This window comes from Apteryx mantelli, chromosome 1, assembly GCF_036417845.1.
Source record: "Apteryx mantelli isolate bAptMan1 chromosome 1, bAptMan1.hap1, whole genome shotgun sequence".
In the NCBI taxonomy this organism is placed as follows: Eukaryota; Metazoa; Chordata; class Aves; order Apterygiformes; family Apterygidae; genus Apteryx; species Apteryx mantelli.
The window spans coordinates 158,679,307-158,694,501 of record NC_089978.1 but is presented as its reverse complement, the minus strand read 5'-3'; the positions used below and the strand labels follow the sequence as shown (position 1 = coordinate 158,694,501).

At 38.4% G+C, this 15,195-nt stretch overlaps 1 protein-coding gene across 4 annotated transcripts in view; it reads left to right on the top strand.

Annotated features, from left to right (window-relative positions):
- KIAA1549 (KIAA1549 ortholog) overlaps positions 1–14,329 on the top strand; it is a 154,856-nt gene extending 140,527 nt beyond the window's left edge. Inside the window, exons 16-20 of one of the 4 annotated variants that reach the window (XM_067308142.1) lie at positions 190–423; positions 1,369–1,421; positions 5,284–5,429; positions 7,333–7,487; positions 12,770–14,329. In XM_067308142.1, the coding sequence (XP_067164243.1) occupies positions 190–423; positions 1,369–1,421; positions 5,284–5,429; positions 7,333–7,487; positions 12,770–13,024 (843 nt within the window). In that variant the 3' untranslated portion in view covers positions 13,025–14,329. Of the gene's footprint in view, positions 1–189; positions 520–1,368; positions 1,422–5,283; positions 5,430–7,332; positions 7,488–12,769 lie in introns of all 4 variants that reach the window. The other 3 variants (XM_067308134.1, XM_067308150.1, XM_067308156.1) reach the window with 3 other exon arrangements.
- Positions 14,330–15,195: the final 866 nt, after the last annotated feature.

Sequence of the window (15,195 nt, the reverse complement as noted above, 5' to 3'; positions counted from 1 at the left end):
GTCATGGATGTGCATGCATAAGTGGGGAGGGTAAGGAGCAAGTTTTGTCCAGTGCTGGCACTTGTGCCATTTATCCTATTCTGGTTTGGCGAAGAGAATGTTACTCCGAATTGAGACCTGCTGCATCTTGGAGGTTGCCTTGTTAGATCTCCTATCTGGCTATCCTTCGCCTTCTTTCTACTTTTCCAGTCTGATCCAGACTTGCCTCCTGAACCTCAGTCATCATCTTCAGCTGACCTTGGGAAGTTTCCTGCCTTGCCTTCCCACCCGGTCTCCCAGTACATCCCACCGCAGCCATCCATCGAAGAGGCTCGGCAGACCATGCACTCTCTCCTGGATGATGCTTTTGCCCTGGTGGCTCCCAGTAGCCAAGCAGCCAATTCCACTGCCGTCACACCACCTGGGGTCTCTGCAGGACAGCCGGTAAACAACACTCCTGCTCGAGCAGGGAGGGGAGCCACATGCACCCAGTGGGGATCAACTTATGGTCCAGCTCAGGCAGTAAACAACCCATTTAATGTGAGTGATGCATTTTGAAAGGCTTTTCTGGGCAGGAAGTTAGCACCAGTTGAACCATGGTCGCTGTTATTGTACCTTTTCTGTCAGGACTTATCACAAGCACTGAGCAAATTCTGGAACCAGGAGAGTTCATAAATGATCTGTCACAAAATGGTGAACTTGCTTTTTAAGTCACTTGGATTCTTTTTACCTTTTCCCCTCCCTGTCAAGAGAGAAAATAGGAGTTTTCCTCCTTTAGCATAACTTTTCTGTTCTTCTCAGTTGTGATCATTCAGAGATCAGTCTTGGCATGTCTAAGAGGGAAATTAATTTTTTTAACATATGTGCTAGTTAACTATGTATTTTGAAAAACAAAAAGAATGTATTGTTTTTAAGTTGTGTTTTTCACCAGCGCATCCAAATGCTTTGGAAGCTGTGAGATAGGGAAGCAATATTTCTGTGTATGAGCACTGAGACACATGGATAGTCAGGTCAGCTGGACTTCCACAGCAATTCAGCAGAAGTTGATGAGCTTGCAGCCTGTAAGAGAAAGGAAAAGCTTAGTTCCCTGAAAATTTTAAGCTAAATAGACATTGGGGCAGCCCTTCATCTTCAAGGGAGAGAGAATATTTTTGAAAGGTTTCTAAGTTGTATAAAGACCATGATCAGACAGAAGAGACTGCTATCCCAGTGTAGTGATGCTTCCCAGACCTTTTTGTGCAACTCAGTTTGTAAAATTAAGCTGTAAGTTGCAGACCAGTTGCACATACAGGCCTAGTGATCTCTGCTGTTCATCACTTAAAGGACTGACAGTGAACTTCCCAGTGTGTGGATTTTGATTTTAATTCATTTGTTTCATTCTTTCAACAGAGGTATGTGGAATTTGGAATGACTCCGCCAACAGCACCAGGCATCCTACCAAGGTATTTTTTCACTGATGGAATTATCATTTATTATTTTCTTTGCAGTTTCTCCAGAGTTCTTACTGGCATTGGTATGTTATTGTGCAAAGAACTGTAGAGTCCAGATCCAGCCTGTGTAATTTATTTATAGAGCATGAATGACATACTGAGACTGTGTGGAATCCAAGCCTCCACTTAAGAGAAATGTGTTTCTAGCCCCTTGGCTGTAGATAGCTTTCCAAATACTGAGGAAACGATTGAGTTTCAGCTTTCAGAGAGCTTGAAACAGTGACTCAGATGCATGCACTTCTCCCAGTACTCTTGCTTTCATCTCATTTCTGTAGCCTCAGTACAACACTCACTTGCAAAAGCTTGCAAATGACTAACCGTCTCATTCTATTTTTAGCCAAGTTAAGAACAAATTGCAGAGCATACTGACCCTCGCAGAGAAAGCCTGCTTTGCAGGCCTATTGCTGTAAAATCAGTGGGGAACAACCTTTCCATCTTCCTCTGGCCTTACTGTGGGAGAATCATGTAAAGAGAAGAAACAGTTGCCCAAGTGATGGTTCATTCTTTCTTTGGTGTCTGTGTGCATGTGAAGTCAGCTTCTTCTCAGTCACATTACTCACTTGGGTCATGCTTGTCTTGCTCACACACTCCAAACTGCTGCAGCTGAGGTGGTAAAAAGGTGGCCTGAAACTACTCATCCATTACCTTCTTAAAGCTCACCGCATGAGGAGGAACCCCACTGGTATCGATGTTGTTCATTAGATTTCATCTAATGTCTTCATTGCCTTGGAAACTTGGTAGTTCTCTAGCTACAAAATGGATATGGAGAGCTTTCCTTTGTCCATTGTTCTGCAACCCTATTTTAAAAGTACCAACTAGAAAAAGAGAGGGCATTTGAGTCTGTAAATACATTTGCTTGTTTAGGTTTTAGCTGAAACAGTTTCAGCGTGAATGGAGCATATGTGAAATGGTTCAAAGTATGGCAGTCATCTTTGTCATGGGTTTATAAGTTAGATACCTTGTGGATTATGAGCTTTGAGACTGCCAACATTTTATGTACAGTGCGTAATCAAATTACTGACATTTGGGGTAACTGTTGGGGATTTTTTTCTTTCTTGGCCTTTTGCAGATTCAGGGAAAAGCTGATAAACTAGTTACAAAAGTGCTGTAACCCATGTTAAAACACCTGAGCAAGATATGGTCTTTGCAACATACTCTGTTCAAAAGCTCATCAACCCTTGGCATAGGCATTATGGATTTCTGTAACTTACAAATTGATGGTGTCATTATTAATAGTTCAAACACTTGACTCTACCAGTACCAGCAGATTAAGTTAACAATCTGCAAGGTCACTGACCTTAACAGGAAGAATTCCTTAAAAATTTCATTAAAATAGAAGGTTTCCTAGAGCTTTGTTGACAGAAAACCAGCAAAGAGCTGTCATGGTTGTGGAATAGAGGTTATGCTCAAATTCAGAAGATGGTAATAAATAAATTGATAGAAACAGTGCACAAACTGGAGAAAGGAAAATAACCTGAGGTCAGTGTGATTAGGTGGCATGTATCAATGTCATTGTTCATTTGCTTCATTTAAATACCCAAATGCATGGACTAATAGTTGGATAACCAGACTGTTTCCTTCTCTGTACAAATACAGTCAGCATCTTTAATGAACTGGAACAAACCTGGGTAAAAAAAATTTAAATATTAAAGAGCTAGGTCACATAACAGCTGTGCAAATATGTAGGCACAATGAACAGCTTTTACCGGAGAAAGAATATTGCATAATGCAACAGAGATATGTAACATTTAAACCACAGTGGCCCAGTGCTGCAAAATTGATTTCTGGGGCAGTCTCTGGAGGTGAAACCATTTTTTTTTTTTTTTTTTTGAACCTGAGAAGATAAACTGAAGGCTGGGTCTGTCTGGCAATAGAAAGCAGCACTAGAAAGCCTGTATAATATAGATTCTGAAATGTATCCAGTTTCCATCCTCTTTTGTTCATTTCTGAACTTTGAAGAGTAGCTAAATCTATCTATTATAAAGAAGGTTGGGCAGAGAGGGAGTTGGTTATTAAACTTGTTCCTTTCAACTACGAACCCATCAGCAATAAAGTATAGACCTCCTCTCAGAAAAATTGGTGCAAAAATAATACATTCAGCAATAATGTTAAGAAGATATTTTCTTTAAAGGCAATGGCAAAAGTCATAATAATTTATCAATTATAAGGTTCCAGCTCTGTGCTGTAGGCATAAAATGCTGGGTGATCACATCTTTCTTTTACTAGTTACAGTGATTAAAATAACAAAAGGCATTGTTAAACATTGCCTACTCTTTCAAACGTTTATTTTAACTAGTACATAAATCTGGTTGAAAGTTGTTTCCTCTGGAGCTGCTGAGTGGACAATTGGGAATGTATGCAAAGAGCTAGGGGAATTATGACAATTCAACAATGGAATTGTTACAGCTTGAGCCCCTTACACCTTTTGCATGTAATATTGTATGCCAAATAGTTACTACTTTATTTTACAATTACGTGTTTTGGCTTTACTCGGATCTTTTTTTTTTTTTTTTTTTTTAATCAAACTTCTTGGCTATCTGTTCTCACATAGGTTGTTAGTTTTCCAGATAAAGCCCAGATCAAGAATAGGTTGAATTAGATGCAGTCACATGGTTTTCCTGTAGAACAAAAGAGTGTAAAAACATAGGTATTAAAGGGTGGCATAGGTTTCAGTCCATATCCTAGAACTGCTTAGATGCCATTGTGGTAGAGGTGCATAAAACTAGGCTTCAGTTCTCACTTTTTGTGATTTCATGTGCCTTACCTAAGAGGTTTGTCTCCCTTGCTTCCTTTATAATCACTTGCGAGATACAGGTTCTTTCAGAAAAAGATTTAGTGCACTAAATCCTTTTCTATGAATGCCTCTCAAGGAGCCTGTCTCTCTTAAATTTAATTCTTTAATCATATGTGGAGTCTAAGAAAGACTAGCCTCGTAACCTAGACACCTGAAGTTTAGGTGTTCACCTATCCACCATATTGGCAGAGAAACTTAGAAATCAATAAGCCATGAAAATTCAGCTGGCATCATTCTCTTAAAATATGATCTCTCCATGTCAGGGTTCAGGTATGTTAATAGGAAGTGCAGGAAAAGCAGCATTTCCACCTTCTTCTCTGTTCCTGTGAATAAATCATAGGGTTTCTTCAACAAGTTGTGTTACCTTGGCACAATTAATGAAGATAAATTTATGACAGTTGCTGTATTTAACTCTTCTCAGTAACTATATAACAACAGTGATTATTACTGTGTGCAGAGACTATCCATGCCAGCCTGAAATAGGAAACATTAATTTTAGTATACACATCATCTTCCTTCACTTGTGCTATGACACCATTTTGTGTAGTTTGTTGCATCTTGAAGAACGACATGATTTTGAAAATATCCAGAAAAATGAACAGAACATTTGGTGAAATAATAATTGTTTGTGAAATACATGTGTGAAGTTGTTTGTTCTGTTTGATTTCGACCAAAACTATGGGCCCAGCAACTCTTCTTTTTTTTTTTTCTTTCACTGAAGAAACTGTTCCTGCCATGCAAAAACAATATCTGTGGGTTTTTTTATTTTTCTCTGCATTGAAGAAGCTGCAACATGTGAAAAACACTTTTGTGAAATTTTTGTTAGAGTTTCTAACTTCTATTCCTGTGCAGTGCACGTTATGAAGGAGGAATGTATTTTTCGGATGTAACCATTTTGTAACATTTAAGGTTAAAATGTACATCAGAGGGATCATAAAGAGCTGAGGTATGAGGTATACATATATATGTTTTAATTGGGAGATTCACTTACTGTAATCTTGAGTTCTTACTTTTCCACAGACAGAACTTTGGGCCAGGTTTTCTTCAACCTGCAGAGTTAATGCACCCAGACCAGCAACTGCCTGAGGCTCAGTATTCCTCCAGAGCAATGTACTCGGAAGAAATGCCGTCAGTGGCACGACCACGACCAGTCGGAAGCACTGCAGGTACATTTCACTTAAATTGAACAAGCACTGAAATAGCTGGTCCTTTTCCAGGACTACTCTTAAATTGAGATCACCGTTAACACATCATTCTTCCTCGGCTACAACACTTGAAATGTGACCCTTGTCTTCAACTGCCAAAAAAAGTGATCACAAAGTGATAGTGAGGCCAAAGCTAGGCCCTGGCCCAGGTTAGCTTTACTTGCATAGGACCTTGCGGAAAAAGGCAGTGCTTTGATAATTTTTGTTAGGATCTTGCAAGCATTGGTTATCCCACAGTATATTTTCAAAAAAAATATTCTGTGAGAATGGAAAATAACTTAATTGTTTTAGACTACACAGTGTATGCTGACTTTCCACTGCAAATCTTCATTTCTTTTATGCTAAATGAACTAATTGATGCATCCCAAATCAGCCTGACAAAGAAACAATTTATTTTACTTCTCTGCATCTTTATTTTTCATTTCCTTTCCTAGAAATGTATGCATAAAAGCAGGATCTTTTACCATCTGAAAATTCTGTCTATTGCTGCTGTCCCATATGAAATCATCTTCCCTGATTTGGTTGTGATAGGACTGATGATTGCTGTGGAAATTGTCATGAATAAGATTCTAAGATCACATGGCAATTAAGCAGCAAACACTGATAGATTTATAAGAATGAAAGATTGTATTATGTAAATGGCACAGTTTCTCCCAGAGAAATGTGTTCTTCCAAGAGAGTTGAAGAGTATTGAAAATATGATCAGACACTTGTGTCATAGTCCTAATTTTAATGGTTGCTGACCTCTCCCTGTAACTGTGAAATGAATGAGAATGACAGGGATGTAGTGACTGTTATCATTTAATGCTGATTATTTTATTCTCTGATTCACGCTATTTTATATGTGTTCATGCATCTTCTGCTTTTAAATTTGGGGTGAATTCAGATTAGTTCCTGTCATTCAGCATAAGTAAATGCAGATATCAAACTTCTGAAATATCAGTTGGATTTTTTTGTGTGGAAGACATGACAGTGAACTGACATCAAGTAAATCATACTGTGTTGATTTTGTCTTTTCCTCCTTTCTTGTGCGTGTGCATACACACACACACACATGTTTTTCTGTTATGTATCTGTGGGTTTATTAAATGTTTCATTTCTGGTGTATTTATAAAATAAATTTTGTATCCCTGTGGGAGGAAATTCAGGCAGTAAAAAGGAAAGCTGACATGTTGCTACATGTCTCTTGCAATTAATGATGGTGGCTATTCTTGTATGTGTTTGAAAGCAGTGGGGAGGAAAGGGAAAGGGAGGGAGAAAGGAGGAGATTATCTTTCAGGCTGAATTAATAAAGGAGATACAGTGTGTTCTGACCTTCTCTTAGTCAGTGGCAGCATCATTTAATATTTAACCACAAAACAAAGCTGAAAGAACTGTACTCTTATATAGTTATGTATTTTATTCTTCTGAGAGATGGAATAGAAAGCAGTCTAGAGAGTTAGGGTCTTGCCAGTGTGATGCAGATAAGGTGTACCACAGTAGCAAATGTCTTCTCTTTGCTGCTAAGTCGTTTACGTGAAAGCATTGCCAGGGCTTTCAATAAACACTGTTGTGGAAAGGGCTGACATATTTGTAGAATGAAGTGCAGTCTAAGTCTGAGATACAAGTATCTCAACCTCTTCCTTCAGTGAAGTGGCAATGAAAAGCATCACACTAAAATGAATTGCACAAAATGCACGTAACTTTTCCCTCTTTATTCTGCACCGGTAGCCTTCTTTCTGCTGACCTTTTTTTTTAATTTACACAGAAACAGAGCTCCACTTTCTTCTTGTCTTCTGCTTCCAACAAAGTTTTATATTTGTCATTTGTCTGCCCTACAAACTTAACTGTGTATAAAGATGAAAAAACAATATTTGCTTTTAAGGTTCTCAGATACAGCACCTCACTCAGGTGGGAATTGCTAGCAGGATCGGAGCTCAACAAGTGGAGATCCCCTCAGGCAGAGCAGGGCATGGCCAGCCGGGGGGGCCAGGGTGGCCCCAGTACCGTGGAGAGGATGAATATGCTAGGCGAGATGCAGTGAGTACTGTGTTACACATTTGCATAGTTTCCAAAGTAGTGATATGTTCGGTATTTTTTTTTTTCTTGCGTTACTGTTTGGAACTTTTTTCCCTTGGAATACTTTCAGTTGCTTTTCTGACATTCTTTGCTTTGCTCTTCAAACCTTCATTAGCCCTTTTAACTTTTGCTTGCTGCTCTTTCACCTTTGCTTCTTTCTAACTGCTTTCTGTCACTCTACCCTAACCTTTTTTTTTAATCAGTTGAGGCCTTCACTCATTAATTGCAGTTCACCACGTTTTGCTTCTGAACTTCAGCAGAGGTGGAGACTGCTTTCCATTTTCTTCTTTGAAATATGCCTCTTTATTTTGAGATCATTATAGGTAGAAAAAAACTGAATTAAATTGTCCCTGACCACCCTCTGGTTTTGGATTAGTATAGTTCTTTTTTCTTCCATATCAGTGCACAACAACAACCATAGAATACGGTACATATTTATACATAGCAATAGAGGTGATTCTAAAGGAGTTATTTTCCTAGCTTCAGTCAGCAGGATGTGGTAAATTAATACATATTAGTTTACAATGTTGCCTAGGCAGCCATCACGTTTTCACATTCTTGGCAATGCTGCTTCTGGAGAATAACGCTTCTGATTCAACCAGCTGTATGGTGGGGACTGAAAATAGTATATGGCCTTTCCAGCAAAGATATGGGTGTCTGCGACTGGTCACTGTTTGATATACTTGCATCTTGAAGCAGACTGACCTGTGACTGCTTCATTGCAGTAGTCTTGAGAGTGACACCTCTATGCCCTTTCTTTTGGTGGGCCCTTGCTAAAATTATCACTTTTCTGGTTCCTTCCTTAAGGAAGGAAGAAGGATCTGCTTCTTTTGCGTATTTACAGCAGTGTGTGTTCCCAAGACAAGATCAGTATTTTACAGTTGCTTTGCAGTATTGCATGATACTGAAATGGCTCTACAGAAGAAAAATGCAGTGGGCCTCATCTTTAGCTTTTCATGGACCTGACCTTCCACAACTCCAACTGAAGACAAGAGGATTAATGTAAGGCTTTTGAGAACTGGGCACAATAGAGATAAACTTACTGATTCTATTCAAAAGCATTAACTGTCAAAGCCAAAAGATGTATTTGCCTAATTGAACTCGCTATTTGTGCTTACAACTGTAGTATTTGAGTACATAAACATTGCAATTTTAATTTGCATCTAGAAGAACACTCACATGAGAGATCTTAGTATCTCTCCTGGTCCATTTTCAGAGGCATGTCTAGGTTCCTTGGCAGCTCTCATCATTTGTCTTTCATTCCTGAAAGTGACTCTGCTTTTATGGATCTGTGAGCCTCTGCTCCAGCCCTCCCCCAAGTGCATGTTGAATCATTACATTGTTAATATTTATTACTTGTATTGCTAACATATTAGTGAAAATTCAGTCAGAATCAGGGCCCCATTAGCTGAAATGCTATGCAGACAATTGTTTTTGACAACAGTTACCTGTACAACTTCACAAATTTGGTTACCATTTCATATGGGTACCTGTCACTTCACTCTGGGTTCACTTTCTTTTAATTAATGGGAGTTTAAACACTTTGGCTTTGACAGAACTTTTTGGTTGATGCAGTTTATATGTCACTGCATTGTGATTTTTTTCAGTTTGCTTTAAAAAAAAAAAAGGTGGAGATTATAACATGACTAAAACTATATGGAGTGTAGTGTCAGTTACTTGTAGCAGGACTCACCTAGTGCCTGCACTTTGCTTTTCCCATAAGGAATTCTTTCTTTCTTGCAAAGGATAATTTCCTTTAATAATAATAATAATTTCCTAATTCCTTGCAAAGGATAATAGAAAAAAAAAGTTGTTAGATAAGTTCTAACCTTGTAGTTTCCTATAATAAACTAAAGTACTGTCAGAGTTTTGGTTCCTTTACTACGGCAGAACTCTAAATTTGTCTTTCCTCCTTTTGGAAGGGAAGATTTACTTAATGAAAGTCAAGTTCCTTATGGTATTATATTCAACTGATCTTTTGCCAACAATCTTCCTGTATTGTTTCCCTCATTCTGTGCAAGTTTCTAAAATTAACTTCTTCCAGGTAGGAAGATCAGAGCTAGAGTGCTCTTTTCACCCATAACTCAAATAGGATCTGCATTTGTGTTCCTGCAGTGGCCTTTCTCCTCACAGTAATCTCACCTATAATTCCTATAGTTGGCACCCTCTGATTTTCCACTGGAATTTGATCTCTCACTTGTGCTTCCTGACCCAAAGTCAGCATGCAGGTTACCGTCAATTCACCTTAGTTCTCTATCTAGAAGGCCTAGGCAACTAGGGTAAATTGCAGCATTTCCTTACCTGACAGACACTACAATACTGAGCAAGTGGTCACTTGAGCAGCAGAACTAATGAAGAATTGATTTCTTAGTCTTGCAGATGTGTGTACTGTCTTGCACATCTCTACCTTTCTACCACCACCTGGCATCACCTTCTATCCATCCACAATCCCTGTAGCTCTCCGCTGCAGTACTTCAAGTCTTCTTCAGGTTTCCCGTGTTCCCCCAAGTCACCTATACCTTCCTATTTTACTTTTATTCCAACACCTCCCAGCCCCCACCCCAAACCATCTCAACATGCTGCCAGTTGTCTCTCATGTTCCCTAACTATTGCACATGAAATACACGTTGACTGGCTCTGTGCTCTGACAGTCACAGCTGAGCACATCCTAACCTGTCTTTTCTGCCACTCAGAAGCAGATTCAATGGCAGCACAAATCTGGCTATATCTAATTGGTGCCTATTTTTTGTGAAGTTTATAATATATGTGCATGTTTATATATATGTATGTTTTTTCTATTTATACATATATATATTGTGTGTGTATATATATACCTGCACGTGCGCACACACACACATATATACATACACACATACAACTGCACACATATATGTATATAAGACCAGTTTTTGATATCTCTCCCTACATCAAGTTCACTTGAAATTGGCCAGAGAATTCACCAATTAAGTGGAGATGATCAAATAGACGATGTGATCTCATAAATCTTACTTCCTTAAGAAACAGTGCTAAAAAAAAAAAAGGGGGTTATTTTTTCTCACTACCAAAATAGAATTTATTATGAGGCAGGAAGGATTCTAACTGGAAGACGACTCAGGAAAAGTATTTTTGTCAATTATTTTATATTACCATTAATCATAGAAGTTTTTGTATATAAAAATATAATTTAAATATGTAAAACTATATATACTGTTTATATATATATGCATATTGTGTATAAGTATATCTGATATTTCTTTTCAAAAAGAAATGCAAAAAGAAAAAGCAAAAATTCTTCCCTCTTTTTTACTGATGGACTGTTTATTTTGCTGTTGTTGTGCTATGCAGATGAGGTTTCTAAACTAATCTGTGTTTTTGAAAATCCTCAGGCTTGTTTAATTCTGGTGTTATATATTAGATCACAAAAATACGCACTCTTATTTTTGAGCTATTTAAGAAAGTTCGGATATCCTTAATGTTAAAAAGTAGCTACTGTAGTCAGCAGATTTTCTTTCTAACTTCCCCTAGGAAACCATTCTTATGGTATTAACTCAGTGCTGTATGAGATAGGAGCTGAATCGTGTAGTGTATTTCAATGTGTTTTAAATTTTTAATTTTTTTTATATCATCTCTTTTCTGTAAACCCACAGAGTACTTGTCAGGTTTGCTAACTCAAGACTGCATGTGAGAAGTAGTTTCAGGTTTCAGTGCCAGCTGCAATAACTTGGAACAATCAAGAGAGCTATTCATTCCTTTCTAATACTAAAATCACCTCCCTGTTATAAGAAGTAAGATCGGATGTTACTTAGAAAACCTTCTTTACCTACCATTCTTCTATTAAAGCTTCTTTTCCTCTTTATCTCTCCCCTCAAATTAAATGTGTAAATGATCTGTGTTCCACATGAGCTATACAAGAGAGTCAGAGTGTGTTATTAGTTCAGTCGTGAACAAAATGGCTTTGATTTTTTTTTTCATTCATATTATGAGAGACATAAAGCAGCATACTCTCCTGCCTTTTTGTTTCCTGCGTGCTGCTGTCACAGTAGCTCTAAGTTCCCATATTTTCCCCAGGCTCTCCTCTGTTAATACCTTCATTCCCCTTCCCCCTTCTCCAGAAATCTTTTACCTGACCTTGCTTTCATTTCTTCTCTCACCGGGTTGCCCTCTCTTCCACTACTTAATGCTTATCCACAGAGAAAGTTAGTGCTCACTAAACTGTGATAACCGTGATCTAAACTCTACTGCAACTAGCTGTTCTTCATCCCCCAACACAGACCCTTTGAAAGAGGATTGTGCCGCTTTGCGCAGAGTTGTGCTTTCAGTAGGGTGCATTCAGGCAGCCTTATGTCGTTTGTGCCAGTGTTTCCTTCTGGCTATCTCTCAGCCTTCACAGATACTAGCCAAGAAGAAACACTTGTTTTAGGGATCTCAATTGGAATTTAGGATTTCAAAACGTATCCTGGTTTGTGTCTACACTGGGAGTCGATACAGTCACTTAGTGTACTGTAAATTCATGCTTCATTTTAGTGTAAATGTTTTTTTCCATATGTACGAGCCCATAAATTCTTGCTTCTGTTTTATTTCTTCCTTGTTTCATGAGAGAATATATGTGACTGAACAAAAGTAGAAGTAATCCCTTTTCACCTTGAAATAATGATTGTCCCTAAATTGGAATAGTTTTTCTCAAATATGTAGGTATTTTCTCCTGCTGCTTCTTCTGTTGACCGTGTTTTCCTGGGCGCTGGTCAGCCACAGGATCCTCTCAAGTGTACAGTCTGATCAGGCAAGCCAGACAGAGAATGAGTAGGTGAAAATAGTAGTATCCCTATTCTGTAGATAGTAGGGAGAAATGAGACCTGGGAAGATAGTGTTTTGCCTTCTGTCTTTTAGGAAGTTCATGGAAAGGCAAGGAAAATGAAGCAAACTCCCTTGAATAGTTCCAGTTCTGTGTTTTTTCTCCCCACCTCTCCCAGTAGAAGTATCAGACATTAGGAGAAGGCCAGACTTCATGTGGATGTTCAAAGAGATTTTGAAAATTCTTGAGCTTGAGGCAGTCCAGCAATTTTATGTATGCTTGTTGTTTTGTGCTCCATAGAGGAATCATTCATTCCTACAGAAGAACAGTGGCAGCAGATAGAAACATCTCCATGCTGCTTTCCCTCTGTTCTTTGCTTTTTTGCTTTCTTGTCTTTTCTGGGATAATCATATTTGCTTGGAGTACAATAATGTTTTCTACCTTTTTCCAGATGCATATGCATGGACACCAAGAATATTCCTCCTCACCAGCATTCCAGATGCCGAGGACTTCAGCCAGACAGCCTTCGGCACCCCCTGCTCAGCTCCCACACAACAGCCTTCAGGGCCAGGGGCTTTGCTACACCACCAGTTCCACTGAGGACCTCCAACCGGGTCACTCTTCAGCCTCCCTTATAAAAGCAATTAGAGAAGAACTTCTACGACTTTCTCAGAAACAGACAACAGTGCAGAACTTCCATAGTTGATTTAGCATTTTCTTGCAAATCTGCCAGATATCTGCTTCCTATGGAAGTAAAGAGTTAAAAGAAATCAGCAATGTTATTCTCTCAAAACAATGAACTCTCACAGCTCTGTTGACAGTACTCTGCAAAAAAGAAAAAGGCAGCAAAATGAGGATAGTAAGGGGAGACTGGAGACAAACAGGGGAAGTCATCAGTGTCATCGCAAGCAATGTTGTTCAATCAGCTAATATTACGGTGCTTCTCCTTTCTCCCCACCCTCATTCAATCTAACAAATAAATAAAACTTTAGGTCAAGAAGTCAACACTCCAACAACAAAAAAATCACAGGAACAAAGTCCAAGTATAGTAGACTCCTTTTTCTAAGGAAAAAGGCAAAGGTTTGCATGAACTGAATGACATTTTGCAAGAGGTTACAAGTATTCTGATCTCTCCAGTGTTTATGGGGAACTGTTTTGTGTTGCTGTTCCTCAAGATGACAAACTGTATCAAATCTAGGGTGTTGATCCCACGTAAGAATCACTTTGGTTGACAATAACAATAGGACTACTTAGAATAAAAGGATTTTTGAGCTACTTGTAACAAACTGGAACAGTAATTGTTATAGGTCTGTGCTTCCGAATGGAGCTACCCTGTGCACTCTTCTTTGTTTTCCTTCTGGTGCTGAAGCTTCAAGTGTTCCTTCGTCTTCAATGTTTGCAAAGTGAAACATTGGCCTTGTATAACTAAGAAAATATCTGTAGACTCATTCAGGCTGGAAAAACAAAGCAAAGCATCCAAACAAAAAAGGCTTGGTATTTATTTTGTTTAAAATTATTGAAATCTAGGTGAGAAATACTTAGCCACAGTTGAATTTGGGGAATTGTGTATGTATATCTTTAAAAAATCTATTTACATACTATATGCTCTTGTAAGACCAGTGATAAAATATTGCCACTCTGTAGTTTGCTTTGTGGACAGAAAGCAAGCCAGCCTGACTGGTACAGGGTCACCAGCATTAAGTTATAAATTGATGTCCTAAATCATTGCTTATGTTTGGATCTGAATAATTTTAGTGAAAGTCAGTGACAGTTTAGATCATTAACATAGGCTTAGATTTGCAGTTTTGAGACATTTTCTATATTTATACCTGTTTCCACTGTCCTCTGGACAAAGGGTAAGCATTATCCCCATGGTAAGAATGGTACATGCCATGGAGCTGTTTGTCACTGTTTTTTTCCAGAGTTTTAATTTAATATTAGCTATGAATTTACTAATATTTGGCCATTGCATAACTGTAACTGACATAATACATATGAGAATTTTAATTAAGTTGTGATTCATTGGAGTGTTTTTATTTTCAGATCGGACTGAACTAAAAGCTAACAAGGTGGCACAGAGAATAGAGGGTAAGCTTAGTTTTTCTGAGGAGGCTTAGGAGCCTTGTGCTGTGAAAACGATAAGCAAAAATACTTGGTGCTATAATTTGGGTATATCAAACACCGAAGTGAATAGTAGTCATAAAAGGTCTAAGGAACAGTTGTCTGCCAAGAAGATCATTGGGCAATTACCAGGGTAGGGCTGGGTTTGCCTCACTTGGGTAGAAATGTCATTGGTAAAATGCAGGTATGTAACACTGGTACAGTACGGTGTTCTTTGGCTTCCAACTCTGTTTCCTGGTTCCAGTGCATGGTTCAGTAGCTGTGATGGGACGAATTCAGAATGAAATGAAAACAGGTAGAAGGATGCCATGGAAGAACCCTATGTACCTTGTTTGTGGAATATACATGTAATGTTATTTGTTGCCAAAGCTAGGAAGCAACTGGCTGCTTACTGATGTGGAAAAAAGGATGGCTTGTTCTTTCCTCTTTTATTAGGAAGTTAAGTTATTCTTTGTTTTCCCCAAGTTCGTCAAAAAGCTGTATGAAATTGTTTAAGGGACTTACTGTAGCAAAGCAGTTGGAATTCATTTCCAATTCCCTGGCCAATAATTTAAGCCCTGATGGGCACTGGTTAAAGTCTGAATTGAGTCAGAACTCCTGGATGGTTGTGACCAGCAGTACCTATGGGTCATTTGTTTTTTTGAAAAATTTTTAAGCTTTTTGTGTGATGATCAGTTCTACCATAAAAATAAAGCATTAGTTTTCTGCCAAGTTTATAAACAGGAATGCTGCTGAAACTTTGAAGAGAGACTTTCA